The sequence below is a fragment of the Gopherus flavomarginatus genome, chromosome 9 (assembly GCF_025201925.1).
Source record: "Gopherus flavomarginatus isolate rGopFla2 chromosome 9, rGopFla2.mat.asm, whole genome shotgun sequence".
NCBI classification, from domain to species: Eukaryota; Metazoa; Chordata; order Testudines; family Testudinidae; genus Gopherus; species Gopherus flavomarginatus.
Window position 1 is genome coordinate 8,406,963 of NC_066625.1, and position 20,447 is coordinate 8,427,409.

A 20,447-nucleotide genomic window follows, 5' to 3' on the forward strand; every position below is an offset into this window, starting at 1 on the left:
CAAATGTTCTCGTTCTCTCTCACACAGACACACACACACACACACAAAAGGAACAGCGCAGCCTCTTAGAACAGAGGCTATAATGCCCTGACCCAAACTCTGAAGAGCCACAGCCAAATCCAGGAGTCACTGTGCTGATGCTGCAGAAATGCCTGGTGGGAATGTCAAAAAGGATTATCATCCATCTAGACAGTGCCACAGACACTTGGTGCTTTACAGACAGATCCCTGCCCTGAGGCATTTACAATCTAAAGTTAGACATACATAGCAAGTGATGCAAGGAATAAAGGATGAGATATGGGATGACATGGTTTGCAAGTTAGAGATCATAAGAGTGACTAGTTTTATGTACAAATCTCACTGGCTCCTTTATTTTTTTTAAGTTTGTTCTACTCAAGGTTGGAGAGCTTGTCCAAGATAGAGGTCAGCAATGAAAGTTACCAAAGAGCTACAGTTGAGGATTATTTGAACAAGGGAGTTCCTTTCTAGGACTAGTTCTACTAAGAGATTGGATAAAAAATTGAAATAACGCTGTTCATATTCTATATGAAGTCTGAAGATATAGGTACTAGGCAGAGCTCTGGATCAGAAAATATGGGCAACTTTTAAAACCAGACACATGGCAACAAAAGAACAGAACTTCTCGGTGTAAAAGAAACTTTTTGGATCGGGGCTGCCAGTGGATGCTCAGTAACAGCCATAAGCAAAAGAATTTCTCCCTGCCTGCATCTGCACCTCTAAGATCAGTACAACAGTCTTTCAGATACAGAATCTGATACACTTACCCATGCCTGTGTTATTTCAAGGTGACCATATTACAATACTCCAGGGGTTCCCAAACTATGGCACATGAGCTTGTTCAGCATCCCTCTGAAGCAGCCATTTTGTGCTTCAGAATCTCAGCTTTCATTTACAAAATGAAGTTATGGTTATTTAGGTCTACATTAGAAACTTTTACTGGCAATTTTGGTTAGAGGCATGAGGGTGAGTTTTGGGGGGGGTGGAGGAGGAGGAAGAGGAGACATGGGATACTTCTATACTGGTAAAAACCCTATCATAGGCACAGTTCTACCAACATCCTGACCCAGGCTGCATCAGACCAGTGGTCCACCAAGCCTAACTATCTCGTCTCCTGATAGTGGCCAGTGCCAAATGCAACAGATAGAATGAACAGAACAGGGCAATTATTAAGTGGTCCATTCCCTGCTGCATTGTCAGAGGTTTAGGGACACCCAGAACATAAGGCTGGGTCCCTATCTTGGCTAACAGCCATTTATGGGCCTATCCTCCATGAACTTATCCAATTATTTTTTCAACTCAGTTATACTTTTGGCTGTCACAACATCCCATGAGAATGAGTTCCACAGGTTGACACTGCACTGTGTGAAGTAGTACTTCTGGATGTTTTAAACCAGCGGCTTATTAATTTCACTGGGTGACCCCCCGGTTCTTGTGTTACATGAAGGCATATATAAACATCTTTATTCACTTTCTCCACACCACTCATGATTTTATAGACCTCTAATCATATTCCCTCCTCTTAGTTGTCTTTTTTCAAGCTGAACAGTCCTAGACTTATTAATCCCTCCTTGTATGTAAGCTGTTCCATACTCCCAATCATTTTTGTTGCCCCTTTTCTGTCCTTTTTCTAATTCTAATACATCTTCCTTGAGATGGGGTGATCACAACTGCACAGTAGTTTATTTCACTCGTCAAACTGGTATAAGCTATATTGGCAAAAACACTTAAGTACGCAATACTTACATTGGCATAAGATTTGCCAGGATAGCCGTATCAGCAAAACTTTTCTAGTATAGACCTGGCTTAGGAAGACCTTATACTGTGAAGTCAATGCAATGCTGTTCCTTCTCCAGCCTCCAAAAAGCCCCAAACAATAGCTCTGAAATGCAAAACTGCTTCATTCATCTTGATAGGTTATAATGGTTATTCAAACCCCATGGAAGAGAGGAGGGTGAGCCGAGCTCAGGACATCCAGAGAGCAATGTCATTTTGAACACAGGTACCATCTACTGGAGACAGTACCTGATCCAAGCAGCTTGCATGGACAGAGCTGAGGAGAGTACCTCCACTGTATCGCCCCTCATCGTACTCTCCAGTTCAAGCTCTATCTTCAACAGAGTTGCTTTTCTCACAAGACTATATAGATTTACGATCCGAGGGCGGTGTGTGTGTAAATAACTTTCTTCTTTTTTCTATGCCACCATATGGCAGGGCCAGCTTGCTCCTGCCCATTCAAGCCCATAAATGGCTAAGATCTTTTGCTACTGAAAAATCCCATGCTGTTTATTTACAACAGAGTTCCCACCACCCTTACACAATCTACAGCCTTATACCTACACTTCTAAGTAGGCCTCAGCTCCTGAAGCAAGCAGGTCAGAGATCTCTTTCTTCTGCTTCTTCCTTCTCACTTCCTGGGCCTTTTGTATCCTCTCCCTAATGGCTTCTTAGTTCTCCTCAGCCCACCAATAAGGTACAGTTCTTCTTAACGAGGTCTACTCTAGAGTAATCAGAGTTACAGTGACCAAAGTGCTGGCAACAGTAGCAGAGCCAGCACTCTGTCACACACCCGAAAAGGGCTTTATACTACCTGTATGTAGGTGAGTGTTATAGGAGGCTGAAGTTTTGCCGATTCCATGATTTCCATTCTTTAACATAAATTGTTTTTGAAATTTTATGGTTTTACATTTACATGGATGGCAGATCAGCTCAACATGTCTCCTTGAGAGCTGCAACATTCGACACCAGGCTGAATGATATATACAAAAAGAAGATATATAATTCAAATAAACAAAGCAACAGCACACTCCATGATCTTTATTTCCAAATGGAGATCACGACTCACTGCTTAAAAGTGATACCTATAGATTCTGGAGAGCTGGGTTGGGTGCATAAAGTTTCAGAGTGCAAATGTAACATAGTGTACTAGACTAGCATGCAATTAGAAGCCAAGAACTCCTAGTCCTCTTCCAAGCTCTGGCACCAAGTCACTGTGTGGTATTCGGCAAGTTAGTGCGCCATACTGGAGTATAAGATTAAGTTACTTATGTCACAGGTTTATAAAGATTAGTTGGTGTCATTAGAATTGAGCACAGTACATCATCATGATTATTATTTGCATTAGCCCTAATATCTACACTAGCATATCTGTATTTCTTTGAAGAGGTAGGAGTGAAGAGCATATGTCTGACTTACTACTGTATGTGTTACCTTTTGTCAGTTTCGCCTTGCCCATCACTTGTTCTTCAATAGCACAACAAACCATAGTATTAAGCCATTCTAACACTATAAAGTATGTGCCACATTTCGAATACTATAGACAGCCAAGGAAATACTGCCCAGAGATGTGCTGACATCACCAATGATGCTACACAAAAGGAGGTAGACAAGAAGAGTCATGTTAATTTCAAGCTCCATTAAACACAGGGAAGGTGGGAGGGGAAGAAATCAATCAATCTCTACCAAGTGGGAAAAGAACTGAAGATTTGTTAAGGAAAGAAGCTTTAAAAAAAATTAAGAGGATATTACTAACAATGGAAATGTTAAAAATCCTAGGTGGTAAACAATTTGTTTGTTTTTACAATCCGTTGTACATCCTCCTTCATCTTTCTACATAGAGAGATGCTGGATATATCCCGTATAGCATCCAGTAAAGAATATGTCACATCAGACAGCCTGACAGCCAGTTACTCACTGATAAGTTAAATTTAAGGTTCTCTGGCACCAAAGTACACTTTGTCTGTGCTATTAAACAAACAGGTCTCTGGGTTGGATAAGGCACAATCTGTACTTTAAACCAATCAGAATGCAGATCCATTGTCCAATGAACAGCTGTACACATCATCAATATTTGGTTGTAGAACTGATGTCACAAAATTGATGCCTTCACCTCATTTTCCATAAACATCATTTACAATTTATAAAATCAGAAGTTCATTATTCTGCAACATTCTATTCCATTTCTGTAAATATTATGAGTGTCCAACAAGGTGAGCTGTCCCTTTAAGGGTACCTCTACACTTTGTTTTCAAACCCACAGCAGTGAGTCTCAGAGTTTGGGTCTACAGACCCACGTTCACACTATGGCACTAAAAACAGCTGTGTACGTTCAAGGCTGTTTTTAGTACCATAACACGAGCCTAAATCTGTAGGCTCTGTACCCTGGATTTTGGAACAGAGTAGACATATTGGGAGAGTATGTCTATACTGCAACTGAAAACCCGTGGCTGGCCTATGTCCGCTGCCTCAGGCTAACAGGATATTTAATTTCAGTGATGTTGGGGCCTGAGCTGGAGCTGTACTCTGGGATCCTACCCCCTTGCAGAGTCCTAGAGCCTGGGCTCCACCCGAGCCAAAACATCTATATCACAATTAAATAGCTCCATAGCCTGAGCCCCACAAGCCCAAGCCAGCTGAAAGGCCAGGCACAGGTGTTTAACTGCAGTGCAGACATACCCTAAGAGTCTTACAGCTCAGTCTCACCTGTGCCAGGTGCAGCCAGCCTCCCAGGTGAAGGGAATGAGTCCAGGGGTCACGTGATGGTAGCATGTGGCTCAGAACCAGAACTGCTGGAGAATATAAGAGCAGCCTGAGCACAAAGAGAGACTTTCCTTAGCTCCCAGGCGGAGAGCCTGGAGAGAAGAGGTAACAGCTAAGGCAGCTAAAGTGTGGGGAGCAAGTTTGCTTCAGAATGTAGAAGACTAAGATCACTGCACATAAGCTGGAAGGAAGTTAGTTTTTCCTTTTGAACTTGTTAATAAACCAGACACCAAGAAAGGATACTGTATGACCTACAAGTGCCCATGTGAAGTTACTAGGGAGCCCAAGAGGGAGAAGCTGAGGCACCAGGCAGACCTGTAGTCAGGACAGCTAAATCCTTGCTACAATGGGCCAAATTAATCTGATGAGACTTCACTGACCTCAGAGAAATTACGCCAAAGATAGATAGACCTAACAACTCTAGTTAAAGAGAATCTCAAATCTTAGAAGCTTCACTTAAAAATGTATTCATAGTTACATCTGTGAAGCACATATTTTTATCCAGAATCTTTCTTACAGTGACATATAAAGGGAAGGCAGTCTGATTTGCAGTTTGGATAAGAAACTTCATGAAATCCACACAGCTGCAGACAATGCACTGAATAAGAGGCATGGGTATTGAAATATTTGTGTTATATAATCGTGAATTTTTTTTTAATTTGTAATTTGAGGGTAGAATGAATGGTGCTGAGGTCTAATAAAGCAATCTGCACTGGCAAATGAATGTGCACTATAATAGGATTCATTTTCTGTGATGGGATTTCTCTCTACTGAAATGCATTGGAAGGAGATCAGATTTCAGGAAATGTTAACTGTTCCATTGTATATTTCTCTCTCCAGAGTCTAACGTGGATTATCATGTTGTTATACAAGATCAGGGTACTACTATTCACATCCGCAGCTCTTGAAACTATTTATACAGACAATTTTCAGTTTTAGGTGAATTACTTACGTTTGTTATAAGTGAAATGAAATTTGTGGTAACTGGCAGGCTCCATTGTAATAAAGAGTCATTTAAACCACCAAAGTATATCACTTGCTGGAGCAGTAAGTGGGAGCAAATCTGGGCTTCTGCCACCTCCATCCCACCCAGGATATGGTCTTAGGCACCCGCAACCCACCCTTTGGGGGGAAGGAGGGGAGAGAGAGTGCGCGCGCGCGCACGCCACATGGGACACATACTCCTATCTCCTCTCAGGGGCGCGCCAGAACTGGCAAGGAAAGAGGGATTTTAAGGGCACATCTTCACAGATCTAGAAATCTCCCATTCAGACAGAATGCTTATTTCATTTCAGTTAAAATAAAAGAACGACCATGGAAGAGGACACCTAGGGGATGGCAACTCAATGCACGTCAGGTAGGTTATACGTAAAAGTATGCTTTAACAAAGGAAAGGAATTTTACATTTTAGACATTAAGATGCCTAAAGGGGACATAAGTAAATAGGAGGATTTTAATGTTTGGGAAGATCAACAGTAAATGAAATGAAATAAATAGGCATGGTCAAGAAAAACTAAACCCACCATCTTCATCACTTTGTAGATTTTATCCCTCTGCCCCAACTCCTTCCCTGGACATGTACCTTGGGTGACTCAAAAATTAAAGTTGTTTATCTGTAACAGCTCTTAGAGATGGACTCCACCAATGAGTGCGTGTGAATGTGATGCACCGGCACTACAGTGCTGATGGTGGAACAACTCACTGCTGTACCCACTGGTGCACTCACACCCTTTTTGACCCTCCCCTCACCATTCTTGAGTGTCAGGCTGTAGTGGGGAGGGGGCCATGGTGGTCCAGCAGCCTCAGTCCCTCCACTGCCTCATAAGTAAGGCTTCGAGTCTGTCATGGAGGTCACAGATTCCGTGACTTTCTGTGACCTCTGCATTAGCTAGTGCTGGCCCAGGGGCTGTCTGCAGCAGTTTGGGTGCGTGGGAGGGGGTTCTGGGCTAGGGAACCCCCCTGCAGCTCCTAGGTAGTGGAGGGGTCTCCACGCACTGGTGGTGCCCACAGACCCCACCCCCGCAACATCCACTGGCTGCGGTTCCCAGCCAATGGGAGCTGGAGCAGCCAGCACTTGTGGCGGGAACAGCGGAGGAGCCCCTGCCCTGGCCCCTGCTGCCTAGGAGCTGCAGGGACATGGAGCCGGATAGGGAGCACCGCCAACCCCACAACCCCAGTACCAACGGGGGTCCCAGGGCGCGCACCACAGCCCGCTGTCCGTTCACTACTTTTACTAAAAATACCTGTGACTAAAACATAGCCTTACTCATAAGGTCACAGATTATAAATGGAACTTGGAGGAGAAGGTGAATGAGGAGTGTGAACGTGCAAAATCCATCTTGAAGAACTGTAGTTACAGGCAAGTAACCTTAGTTTCTTCAAGTGGCCTCTACACATTCCCATTCATGGGGTAGTTTGATAAATAGTAAGGTCGGACATGGAGTCCTAATTGAACAGTGACCAGAATAGTGCTCTACCAAAGCAAGCATCTGGTCAGGATGCTAGGACTGTTTTGTAAATTGCGTGACTAGATCTCCAAGCAATAGATATGCAAATTTCTACAATCCAAATATACTTGAGGCATGCCAAGGAGGCCACCTTTGCTCTTGGGGAAAGTTATCTAACCCCTAGTGGGAGAGGGGACAGAGGCTGATCTGAAGCACGTGTTGATACATAATTCAACTCATATAGTTTGAAGTAATTTCCTGTCTTTTGTTATTTAATGTTGTCATAAACAGATAGCTAAGGGTTAATGTCTCTTACACCTGGAAAGAAGTAATTTGAAACACCTGACCAGAGGACCAATCAGGAAACAAGACTTTTTCAAATCTGGGTGGAGGGTTTTTTGTGTGAGAGTCCTTTGTTCTTGGGTCTTCTGCCTGTATGCTCTCTCGGCTATGAGAAGTGATTTCTGTTTCCTGCTTCCTAATCTTCTGTTTCCCAGTTGCAAGTACCAAAGATCAGATAAGAATTTGTGTGTTCTTTTGTATTTACATGAATATAGTTGCTGGAGGGCTTTGAATTGTATTTTTTGAATAAGGCTGTTTATTCAAAATTATTTTAAGCAAATGACCCTGTATTTGTCACCTTAATACAGAGAGACCATTTTTATGTATTTTTCTTTCTTTTTATATAAAGCTTTCTTTTAAGACCTGTTGGAGTTTTTCTTTAGTGGGGAACTCCAGGGAATTAAGTCTGCAGCTCACCAGGGAATTGGTAGGAGGAAGAAGTCAGGGGGAAATCTGTGTGTGTTAGATTTACTAGCCTGACTTTGCATTCCCTCTGGGTGAAGAGGGAAGTACTTGTGTTTCCAGGACTGGAATTAGAGAGGGTGGACTCCCTCTGTTTAGATTCATGGAGTTTGCTTCTGTGTATCTCTCCAGGAACACCTGGAAGGGGGAAGGGAAAAGGTTTATTTCCCTTTGTTGTGAGACTCAAGGGATTTGGGTCTTGGGGTCCCCAGGGAAGGTTTTGGGGGGGACCAGAGTGCCCCAAAACACTCTAATTTTTTGGGTGGTGGCAGCTTTACCAGGTCCAAGCTGGTAACTAAGCTTGGAGGTTTTCTTGCTAACCCCCATATTTTGGACGCTAAGGTCCAAATCTGGGACTAGGTTATAATAAATGTATACAAAATAAAAAGATTTGGTGACTTTCTACCTAAACAGAACAAGAGGTTAGAAAGCGAAAGTCCTTCTTACATCGAACATGTGAAGTTCTGTTTGGACTCAATGAGCATGGGGTCTTGGGAAAGATTATTGGCAGATTAATGGATTGAGATAGGTATCAATTACCACCTTGAAGCAGGGGAAAACCAGTCTGTCATTGTGGAAAACTGAAAGATCATCAGACACCAGTGCTTGCAGTTCTCTTACTCTTATGGCAGATGTTACAGCCTTAACAAACAGGTGAAAACAACAAACAGGCAGAGGCTCCCTAAACGGAATAAAGTTTCATGATGGAGTTAGATCTTTAACTGGTGGATAGATGTTCACTAGACTTGCGTTAAGTCTCTTTAACTATGTCCAAGTCCTATTTTCAGTTACTATGCAGTAAGCTGATATGGCTACTAAACTGACTCAGCTGAAAGATTAGAAAGCTACAGGTGAAGGCAAGTATTCAAGTACAGACTGATGTGATGGGGTGGTATGTCCCCTTGAGGGTAGTGGTGCCTAAGTCAGCCCATTCTGGTAATGTAACACTGCTCCTTTAAGATTCTGGGGAGGTCTTATCTTCAAAGAGCAGCAAAAGATTGGGAAAGAAGAAACAATCCTAGGAATAAGTAGTTTTTGGGAGGCTTCCCATTACAGTCTCTTTAAGGGTCCAAGATCAGAAGCCTTGCAAAGTGGGCAGGGCAGGCAAGATTCCCCCTTCTCCCGGACAATTGCGATATGCGTCAGGAAGAACTAGCCTATATGCTCATCACAGAGCAGACATCAGCAGAAGGCTGGCCTGCTGAACCCTGCAGAAAAAAGATCCATCTGAAGGTGAAACTGGCTAAGGCCCTATGGCTGGCCTTAACCACTGCCCCAGCTTCAAGGAGGAGAGCTGTGACTGGGGGGGGAAGGGGAGGGGGGGGGAAACTCCTGCTCTAAGGAGCATGCTACCTGTCTGAATCACGTTTTTAGCTCCAGGAGAAGAGCTGAAGGAAAAATTCTTGTCTGAAGAAGGCAGCTATCCCTGGGCTGGAAACAAGAGAAGGCAGGGCCTGGGTTCCCCAACCTCCTCCCCAGACCAGGAGTGGAAGAGCCAAGAACTGAGTCCCAGATGGAGGCCAAGAATCGGTGTTAGAGGACACTAGACTTTGGGTTTTCTTATTTTTGAACTTTTCTGCTAACCCCAAAAGACGAATGGACTGGAGGGTAATTTGGCCAGAGGGCCAGACCACAAAAGCAGCTGACTTTTGGGGAACCTGGATAAGGGGGCACTAGAGTGAAGACCCCTGCAACCACACATCCTGGCAGGAGGAGGCACTCTGGTGACGACTGCCCACCATAACTGGAGTGGAGCTGAAGTTGGGTCTATGTTATTGGACGCCCAGACTTGAAACCTTTTCCACTTGAGATGACCGCACTTGCAAGTGGATTGTTTCCTGGAAATTTATCAAGACATCTTGCACTTTGTGAACAGGGTCTCTTTAGATCTCAGTCATATGGCTCATATTGTTAAGTGCAATGAATGAGAGTTCAGGGGATAAATCAGTAGTTCTCTGGTCAAAAGCCAAGAGAGGGATCTGGAAACCATTAGGGTGACCAGACAGCAAGGGTAAAAAAATTGGGGTGGGGGGGGTGAAGAGGGGAAATAGGCACCTTTATAAGACAAGGCCCCAAATATCAAGACTGTCCCTATAAAATCAGGACATCTGGGCACCCTAGGAAACCATTGCCCCAGCATGGGCAAGACCACAGTCAGCTACTTTGGCTTTGCCTTGCTTTAACCTTTATCACTCTTTAGATGACAGAAAACAGGGAAAGGGCACCAAGGAGACCTAGTCTCAGACAAATATGAATGTATCCAAAATGGACTGTCTTCTCCTGCTCTTGAGCACAACCCGGAGCACTTGACTTTGTGCCTTGCTGCGTACAGATCTATTTCCAGATACTTGCTGTCTGGAGTTCTCATCTGTCGCTGTCTTTAGAGACCATTTGAGCAGTTTTTTTGTCCCTATTCAGTTGATCTGCTAGGTTGTCATCTTTGCCTGCTAAATTCAGGGAAATGGGGAAAGTGTGATGGAGACTAGTCCCAGTGCTTCCTTCAACAGCTGATTGGAATTAAATTCTCTTTTCTTGTTCACACACTATATACCATTGTGCCGTCCATAACACTTAGACAACCTTGTCTAGCAGGTGAGGAAGAAGTGACTTGACATCCAGCGAATTTCCCGCAAGTGTACTATGTTCATATATAGCTTCTTCAAGTGGTTCCAGTGACTGAACTGCTAGTTGTTTGAAGTGGGCTGTTCACCCCAAGTTGAAAGCACCGATGGAGCTGGTGGATTGGATGCTTACCTTTTAAGGACACTGTGATACTGTGTCTATCATGAGGGATAGGAGCCCTTCTCTTGGGAAAATCCATTTCAAGAACTTGTCAAATAGTGTTTGCTACACAATGTTGTACAGTTCTCATGTTGAGTACCTCATAGGAGGTTGCACCTGTAGCTCAGGCCACGAGGCCCCCTCAGTCTCAGGAAGAACATTGTCAGGTTTAAGTTCTCTCAATGTCTCAGCGTACTTGATATACTTTTCAGAAACTGTTCCTCTGGAAGGAAGTCTCTTCCTGCTTGAGAGTCCAGAATTGCCCAAGAGGGAATTCTTTATGTAGAAAGTAACTTTTTTCAATGTATTCTGAGTCCCAACTCTCAAACAGGGAGCATGTAAGTCACTGTTGGACAGACTTTTTTGTGGGGATCCCTTCACAATTCAGTTATTTAAATAAGGTATGCATATCCCGTGCCATTTTAGTTTCATGGACAACACCACTAGGCACTTTATAAATATCCACGCGACAGCAGAAAGGCTGAAGGGAAGGACTCTGTATAACAATGGTTGCAAACTCCCCTGCCCCCCATACAGAATGTGAAGTATTTCCAATATGAAAGCCTGACAGCTATCTGGAAATACATATCCTGTGTATCAAGAGAAGTGAACCAATCTTGCATAAAGAGGGAGGAAATGTGAACCTTCTGAAAGAGTTTCACTTTCTTGGATCTAAGATGGTATCAAAGCCTCCATTCTTCTTTGTAATCAAAGTACAGTATCTAGAACAGAATCCCCTTGGATCTTCTTGTATGGCTCCCGCTTCCCAGAGTGGGCAAAGCTCTGTTCTTAGGAGGTTCTCATAAGAGGGGTCCTCTGAATAGGGAGGGGAAATGAGTGGTGTCAGATTGTATGGAATAAACTCTCTGTACTGTTTCTAGGATCCATTTGTTTGTGATGGTGGTACTCCAGTTGTTGTAAGAGAAAAATCGATCCTGAACTGCGGGGAGATAAATGGCTTAAGTCTCATGTCAAACTTGTGGTCTAAAGTTTGAGCAGAAGATGAGAATGTGGTCCACCTGTTCTTTGCACAGAGATTCAAGCTTTTTCTCCTCTGCTGCAGCTGAACAGGAGGTTGCTGGTTTTGATATTAACACAACATTAAGCACCAACCGTCTTCTTTATGGTTGATAAATTCCTAGCAACTTACCTGTTGATCTAGCGTCCATCTTCTCTAGGATTTCATGCACTCTTGCCCTTAAACTAGCACCTTCATATTTGCTCTAGTTTCAGCAGGAAGACCAGATGCTAAGCCATGCATGTCATCTTAGTGATGGCTGAAGCTTCTGCTCTTGTTGCAGTATTTGATAAATCAAATGACGTTCTTAGTGTTCATCTGCTAGTTATCCTTCTGCTACTAAGGCTCTAGCCACTTTCCTTTGCTCTTCAGGCAGGTCCTAAAATAAAGCCATTTTATCCTAGAGATGATACTAATACCTGGACATTACAACCTAGTAATTTTGAAATGCTAATGTCTAAGGGGGCAGAGAAGAATTTTTGCTCAGAGTGACCACATTTTTGCCCTCTCTGTCAGACTGTGCAAAATGTACTTAGCTTCTTTTTGTCCTTTGAACTGCATCAACCACCAGAGTTGAAAGTAGGTGTGCGGGAAAAATCCCTCATATGACAAGCTTTAACAGTTACATATCTTCTTTAAAATGGCCTGGTTAGACTTGGCTGGTTTAGAAGAGTTGTTGAAAACAGAGATCATACAGTGATCTTGCTGTTAGAAGAGAAACCCAGTCTATTAAACACCAGATTAGATATCTCCTGACATAGATAGGATTGCTCATGAAATGGTAGTCAAAATAGCTTCCACTTTAAAATGAATGATATCTTCAGAAGAGGAAGATGCTGTTGAAACTCCTACACTACAAGATCTCTGACCATCAGGCTCCAGATCAGTGTCCTAGTATTCAACTGCTCCTATCAGTTCTTCCTATGAGTGCTGCTGCTGCTTCTTCTTCTTTATACCCTGGTGATGTAGACCGATCTGGGAGCACTGTATCCAGTGTATGAGGCTTCCCCGGACTTCTAGGAGGGGACTGAACAAACTCATCCTTGCAGGAATCTATGTCCACATAACATCTAGACAAGGGAGGGAAGTTGACAAATATGCCAGGTTCCTTATCTTTGTACCGAATAAAGTGAGGTTATTGTCTGTTTATATGAACAGCGTGTAGTATCTGTGTAATGCTAGTTTACAGTGACGGGAACAGAGGTTCTAAATTAACCTGTCACCATTAGATTTAATACCAGACTGTGGATCTGATCTCAGATCTGAGGCAGTAAGTGGGGGAAAGCTAGTAGCTTTGGCATCCCTAAAACAGAAAAGGGGAAAACAAACTTCCTGGTGAACCTGTAGGAGTTCTAAGAAGACAGAGTGAAAGGTCTGGGGAAATCTGAATCTGCTCCATGATCCTGTGTCTTTCCACCCTTGAAGAAGCTAGAGCAGTAAGTGGCCCTGAGGCTTTTCTTTTATTCCCTTTAACACTCTGATCATGGGATGTACAGATCTGCATAACCTCCATCTCAGATTCTAAGTGCAAATGCGAGAGATGTACCTGGACAAATATTGTTAGAGATACCAATGACAGCGTGTCAGAACCAACACCCAGAGCCATTTTGCTTGTTACTTAAAAAAGGGTCATTCCCCTAATGTATTTGCCCTGTGGCTTACCCTTGGAACCTAGGCCAAAAGTTATCTTTGGAACTGACCTCAAAGGATCAGACAGAAACCCAGAACTGTGCTTGGCCCTGCTAACAGGAGCAGGATTTTGTACCATACTCTTACTTGGAATGGGACGAGTCTGATCCCAAAGGATCTTCCCATTAGGATTGCCTCTGTTAGCAGAGGCAGACACCTGTAGGGATCCATTGTATCTGGAACTAGGATCTGATGGCTCAGGAACCCTCAGTACCAGAGGTTTTGCATTCACTCCAGGAACAGAGGATGGAAATTTTAGAGAGATCTTGTGTTTTTTATTCCTTGAGGAGCAAGGGTCCAATCCAAGCCTCAGTCTGACTCATGGATCCATTGTTACAGAACTGGAGCGTTGGCCTCCTGAAGCAGTAAGGCTTGGAGCCAGTTCTGATGCTCTTTGAGAGCTCTTGGGGAGAAAGTGCCACATACTGCACACTGCAAAGGAGAGAGAGTCCTTTCCCTAAGCAAGCTAGACGCCTCATTTGGGTATCCAATCCAGGAAATATAGCAGGACAATACACCTACCTTGAATCCTGGCCTCTTTGCCTTTGTATCAGCCGTAGCATCTGTAAACCTGCACTGAGGTGCAACCTTAAGGAGGCTTGTGGGGGCGGGGGGGGGGGGGGAGGAACTGCAGAGGAACCAGTCAGTAGGAGCAGGAGAAGGGACTGCAGCACTGGGATGAGGGGGGTAAAATGGGGAGCAGCTGGGGCCACTCCCCCCTAGAATTCAGAACTATACAGGGACACACACACACTCTGGAAGCACTACGACCTGTCCTGCCTCCACCATGCAGCTTTGGGTGGAAACCTGCAGAGAGGAAGCCAGCCCCAGATACTCCAGCCAGCAGGAGCAGTCAAACCAGAGACTTTTAGACATTCAGAGAGCTTTCTACAGTTGACTGGACTTTTTCTGCCCAGCACTGATTGCTCCAATCTTCCCCTTCCCTGACTCTTCATTCCATACCTACCCTGTCCTCCTCACATACATTCCAAACTCTCTCCAGCTAGTTAATCCCTCCTTAAGTAAACTTAGCCCCCCCTGCAAATCATGGCATTCACATGATGTTTGTGTCCATCACGTTGTTCACTATGTTATACCTAAGGCTATGATTTTCTCACGGAGGTCGCAGAAGTCAGAGAATCTGTGACTTCCAAAGACCTCCATGACTTCAGCCCCAATGGCTGGGATCTGCAGGGTCCCACCACCTCCCACAGTGACAGGGAGCTGAGTTACCTCCGCTGTCTGAGGTAGTGGGCCCCCAAGCGCCGAGCCACCATGGGCAGCAGGGGTACCCCGCAGCTCCCTGGCCGCTGCAGCAAGGCAGGGGGACCACCTCACAGATCTGAGCCCCCAGCCACCATGCAGCTGCCCCACCCCTTCCCATTTTATCATGGATGTTTTTAGTAAAAGTCATGGACAGGTCACAGGCAATAAAGAAAAATTCATGGAAGCCTGTGGCCTGTCCCTGACTTTTACTAAAAATATCCATGACAAAATCTTAGCCTTAGTTATACCCCTTCCCCCATACTGTGTCTATGTCCATCTAGATCGTAAGTTCTTCCATTTACTACTCTGTTTGTACAATGCCTAGCACAATGATGCACCGTTCTTGGCTGGCCCCTAAGAACTATTGTAATAAAAAAAAAGTTTATTCATGTTTAAGAAAATAAGATAGAATCTTACAATAGTCCTGAAATTTCCATGGAGCTGAGTCTTCAGAGAGGCTCCTGGTCCATCTGCTGCTGCATCTGGAAAAAACTGAGGTGGCTTGAACACCCATTCCCACAGCACCTCTCTCTCAAAGTGTTCAGGAATGGTGAAGTGAGGAGCAGTGAGTGTGCTATTCAACACTCCATACTCAGAACTACGTTGCCGGAGCATACCATGAGTTGGAATGTGCAGACGCCACTCAAAGGAGGAGGATTTAATAGAAACTGAGTTGAATTGTGAACTGAAGTATCTACAACTGAGAACATACAGCTTTTATCTGCCAGTACATGCACAATAATTGGTTCATTCCCTAACCATAACCTTAGAGAGAAAAATGTCACTGCAGTCTTAAATACACAGGAGTTAATACTCTGGGAGAGATTAAACAGAAATTATCTGGATTAGAGATACAGGGCCTGAAAACCTTTCCCAGGTGGGAGACGGGACGTATGTGTCAACAACAGTGCCTGACCCGACTGCCAGTTATGCTTTGACTGATCAGCATAAATGTGAAACAATCATGCATTAGAGTACAAATAGGACCCTATATACAACATGACTGTGGCCAAGCAAACAGCTACAAGCTTAATTTTTATTACACAGTATTTGCCTAAAGAATAGAGGTAGTCCACACCAAGCCTTGCAGGATGGGGGTGAGGGGAGGATGTTTACCTGCAAAGTCCAGCAGTCCTGCCCAACCAGAGCTGGGGTCCAGCTGTTCCTTGAGTTCAGAAGGCCCCTACTTAGCACACTAACTGCTCAAACCACAAAAATCCAAGCATATGATTATGATGAACTGACTGAGGGCAAAAATCCAACCCCCACTCAAAAGGGGTTCTCAGCACTGCACAAAGATTTGCTTACCTGAAGCTAAAGCTTCAGGCAGGGCTTTAAGTGTTTGCCTCCCCCATAGACATGGAATTTAAAGCTCCAAGAAACATCACTGAAGTTTAAACTTATGTTATATAAAAGTGAAATGCCTAAATGATGAATGAGACTGGACAAAAAATAGATTGGTCTGTTTACATTTGTTTCTAGTCAGTTATTTTGTTTTTCATCCACTAACACAAAGTTAGATTTGGGGAGCAGATAACAGATCATGTCCTTTTAAAGGACCTATGTAGAGGCCCATTTAATTATAAATATTTTCAGGTCTAAATATATTGGGTGAAAATCCAGGCCCCACTGACTTCAACAGGGCCAGGATTTCACCCACTATCCCTGTGAGTGAAAAGTCACTTGGCCACATATTTGTTTATGATCTATCTATCTAACAATGTTTTGACAGAAGCTTGTTTGCCTTTCAAGCTAAACTAATCTGCTGTTTTTTCATCCACAGAACCCTAGCTCAAGTCTGATTTTCAAGACATCTTAAACTACTACTGGACAGTGATCATCACACCCCGTTTAGTCAAGAATTACCAATACAGATATCCAGGACCCAGGCATATACAAACACAGAATCCTCTCTCATTTCTCATTAAGATCCTGATTGAAGACAAGCGTAAAGACCTAGTTCACACGTTCAATCACACTCACCACAGCTTCACAAAAAGACATTTTCCTTTGGATTTTCTCCTCACCTTTAATTTGCATTCTTCAAACCCTTGCCAGCCAGGTCTGCTCTCCAGTGGAGTTTTGCCACCAGCATAGCTAAACTGATTCATTTGGACTAGTGCAGACCCCTAACTCAGAAATGGTACACTGGTGTAAACTGTGATTTGCACCAATTCATCTCCCCCAGAGTAATCTTACACCAATGTACCCTGTCTATGCTAGTCATCTGTACTGGTGCAAATGCATCATTTAGTTATGCTAGTGGCTAAAAGAACCCAGCGTAGACAAAAGCCACAGAAATATTTGAGGAGTCTGTACACAAGGGGCCCTACACCAAGACTGATCAGTTATAACTGTATGTGTAATAGCCATTGCTTGTTTCTGATTAAAAACATAACCAGGAAATATACTCAGATTCTTTAGAGAGCTACCTCTTTAAAATTTAAACTGTTCTGCTTAATATTCTGTAAATGTAGAGTGTATTGGATTAAGAGTTTAAGACCATATAAGCATATTTGTAAAAGAAATAAGAGTAAAGACTGGAAACAAATGGCAAAAGGCAAGCAGTGTTGAAATGGTCTTTTAAAACATAATGCAGCACACAGTATAAGTAACCTAGTAAAGCAGCAGCAATGGACAGTTTCTGCCCCCTGTAGTTTCTACTGCTATCCGGATTTTTAAGACTCAACACTGAAAAATAAAGATAGCGTCCAAGAAATCTAAAGAATGATAGACTGATGATCACTGGATAACCAACCACGCAAGACAGTTTTCATGGTAGGTTTTTATGACCAAGAGAGGGTTTATTCAATCAATCTTCATATTAATACAAAACCTGACTGTGATTTTGCATGATTTCTACAGCAATAAATGAAGAAGATTTTGTGACTGAAATTCTTTCTGCTGAAAACTCAGTGACATAATTTGAGAAAACCAAGGTCCAGTTTTTCTGAAGTCATTCTTCTATCCACCTCTACATACTGATCAGGATTCAGACATAGAACTCTCATCCATGGAGGGGCACATTCTTAACATCAAAGCTATGCCACATTCATAGCAACATACCACAGACCAATATGGAATTATTTTCCAATTGCTAGAATGCTCATTCAAAATTAGTTTAATTATTGTTAAAATAATTTCTATGTGAAGAGGCAGGAACTATTCATGTTCTTAATCAAAACAAATTTTTCACTCTAGCAGTAAGACTCACTAACTGATATTGGTCAGTCTTTCTACCTCACATTTGCCTTTTGACTTTCAAGATATACTAGACATAACTATCTATCATGAATGTATGTTTTCATTTAAGCCATTATACACATATAACAAGTCATGTTTTGGCCTATTTTCCTCCCTTTAACACAAAATTACTGCAGGGTACGAAAAAGTTTGTTACTAAAGCATTAGGGTACATTCTATGACAAGAGGAGCATAAATATTCAAATATGCCTGTAGCTAGATTTAATACTGCTTGAACATTAGATAACTAAATAGTTTTACTAAATATATAAGTGTGGTTAAGTGTCCCATTTGCTGTCCCTTTTGGAAAAAACATCTTATAAGCCAGACAGGCACAAGTTGCACAGTCCTTTTATAAGCCTTTTTAATATATCTAATTTCTGAATGTTGTCTTTTATTCTATTTTTATGAGTGATCTGATTGAATGAAAAGAAGTTATAATCACAAGACAGGTAACTGATTGCTTCAATAAGAACAAGCTTTACTCCTTGAGTTGCTGTTGCAGTCTCTTTTTTCAATCATTAACGTGATCACTGAAAGAAATCTGCAAAGTCACTAGTTTACTCTGAGGAAGGAAATCTATGAACAGTTAACAGATCAATCTTGCAGAAACATATCTGTGTACATGACCAATTTTTAAAATATCAGTTAAGCAGTAATTGACTTGTTTTACACAAGTGTTCCCGCCAGTCTTCTCCAATATATTCATTATGCTATTTGTGCAGTACATTCTCTATACATGTGCAAGAGCAAAGTACCCTCACTCTTGCTGTGTATAAAATACTGATTCAATTCTTTCCCCCATACACACTTTTTCCTCACACCAAACTAGGAATCGTCTCCTGAACATACAAATCTGCAGACGCATTTCCAGTCATTGTGTCTTTAAGCCTTTACTAAGTACACATTACGTGCAAGCGTGATTTGCAAGCTCCTCTCTCCTTTCCCACTGCTCCATAAATTAGATGCAGGACAAGCCTCAGTCTCTGTATCCCATGCTTCCTAAACGCTAGACTCTATCTGCTTAAGTGCCTATGCAGTAGCTACATTTAATAATTTACCAGTGGGTGACACACTGAATTAAAGATCCACTTCTCCCTTTCAGTTTCCTTATCCCAGCCTGTCACTTACTGTACAAGCCCCTGATCGGAAGCAGCCTATTCACTGCAGGAGGCTGCCTCCCAGTGCCCAGAGCTCGGCTGCAGGCCGGCCATGCCCATCTGCCCCGGGCGCTCTCCCTCCCCCGCAGACAAGCAATGCAGTTGCCTGATTCCGGGAAACCCTCACTCCCCCCAGCACCTGGGAGGAGGCGGCGGCGGCGCGTGGCCCAGCCTCCCACCTCTGGATGGGAGAGGAAAGCCCTTGCGGCAGCCTCCCCTACCAGCCCAGCGCAACCCCTCCGCCCAGGGCAGGTGTTTGAGGGGATCCCCTGCTTCCCCGTCCGTGCTCAGAGAGGGGCTGAACGGCGCTTCCTCCTGCCCGCAAGACCCCGAGCGTCCCCCCGCCCCGCTATAGGAGACCGCAGACACCCCACTCCCGCCGCATAGGAGAGCAAGGCGGCCCCTTGGGGGGGGCAGGCAGGGGTGGAGCCGCCCCCCGGGATCGAGGCCCGGGATCCACTGGGTTGGGCGGAGCGGGGTGTGGCCCTGCCACCCCCCCTCCCGCGGGCTGAGGCGGAGGGACGCGCGCCGCCCCCCCAGCCCGGTACCTTGCGCTTCCTGGTCTCGGCCGAGCCGCTCCACACGAAGCACTGGTAGATCGCCCGCAGGTTCTGCTTCCAGTTCTCCACCTTGAAGCCGGTCACATGGCAGCACCCGGCGGCCGGCGGACTCATGTCCGACCCCCCCTCATCAATCCGCCCGCAGACGGGCCGGGCCGGCGGGCAGCGAGCCGGCCCCTTCCCCCTCGCAGCCGCACGGACACGGGACGGGGCCGCCGCTCGCGCGCTCGCTCCCAGGCTCCGGGGCGCCGGCGCCGGCCCCCTCACGCCGCCCGCCGCTGGCTCCGGCGGCGCGGCCTCCCCCGCCCCCGCGAGCTGCAGCGGGGCGCGGGGAGCGGCTCGCCCCCAGGGCCGGGCTCCCCCCGGCTCCGAACAAAGCGCGGCGGCCGGGCGGCAGCGCACAAAGATGGGGCTGGCGGTGGCGAGGAGGAGGCGGCGGCGGCCGCTGCCGCCCCCAGAGTGGCCGCCGCTGCCGCTAACTCATGGAGGCCGCTGGGAGGCGGTGGGGCTCGGGGAGACCCTGGCGGCGGAGGTGCTGCCGGGAGGGGGGAGGGGGCTCGTCCGCCGCCGCTGCTCCCCCAGCCGGCCGCCCGCTCGGCTTCTGTCTCTTTAAATCGTCCCCCCTCCCCCCGCAGCGCCTAATGGCCCTAGCTGCGAACTCAACCTAGCCCGCCAGGCCCGGAGTGGGACCGACCAACAGGGAAGGGGCAGGGGGCGGTGTTGGCCTGCCCCTCTGCCGGGCGGGAGCCTGGGGAAGGAGCGCGACCGTTGGTCGGACGCCTGTCACTCCATGCCTGAGTTTCGCCTCCTCCGGCGTCTCATTGGCGTGTGGCCCTATCCACCATGACACCGCGGGAGAAGGCGGGCACTGACAAGATGATGGACAACGTAAATAAACCAATGAGGAGACCAAGACGGGCCT

At 45.1% G+C, this 20,447-nt stretch overlaps 1 protein-coding gene across 2 annotated transcripts in view; it reads right to left on the bottom strand.

The window, feature by feature from the left end:
- Window positions 1-19,740, bottom strand: part of USP22 (ubiquitin specific peptidase 22) — a 175,948-nt gene extending 156,208 nt beyond the window's left edge. Inside the window, exon 1 of one of the 2 annotated variants that reach the window (XM_050966576.1) lies at window positions 19,514-19,740. In XM_050966576.1, the coding sequence (XP_050822533.1) occupies window positions 19,514-19,639 (126 nt within the window). In that variant the 5' untranslated portion in view covers window positions 19,640-19,740. The remainder of the gene's footprint in view (window positions 1-19,513) is intronic. The other variant, XM_050966575.1, reaches the window with a different exon arrangement.
- Between the last annotated feature and the right edge of the window lie 707 nt (window positions 19,741-20,447).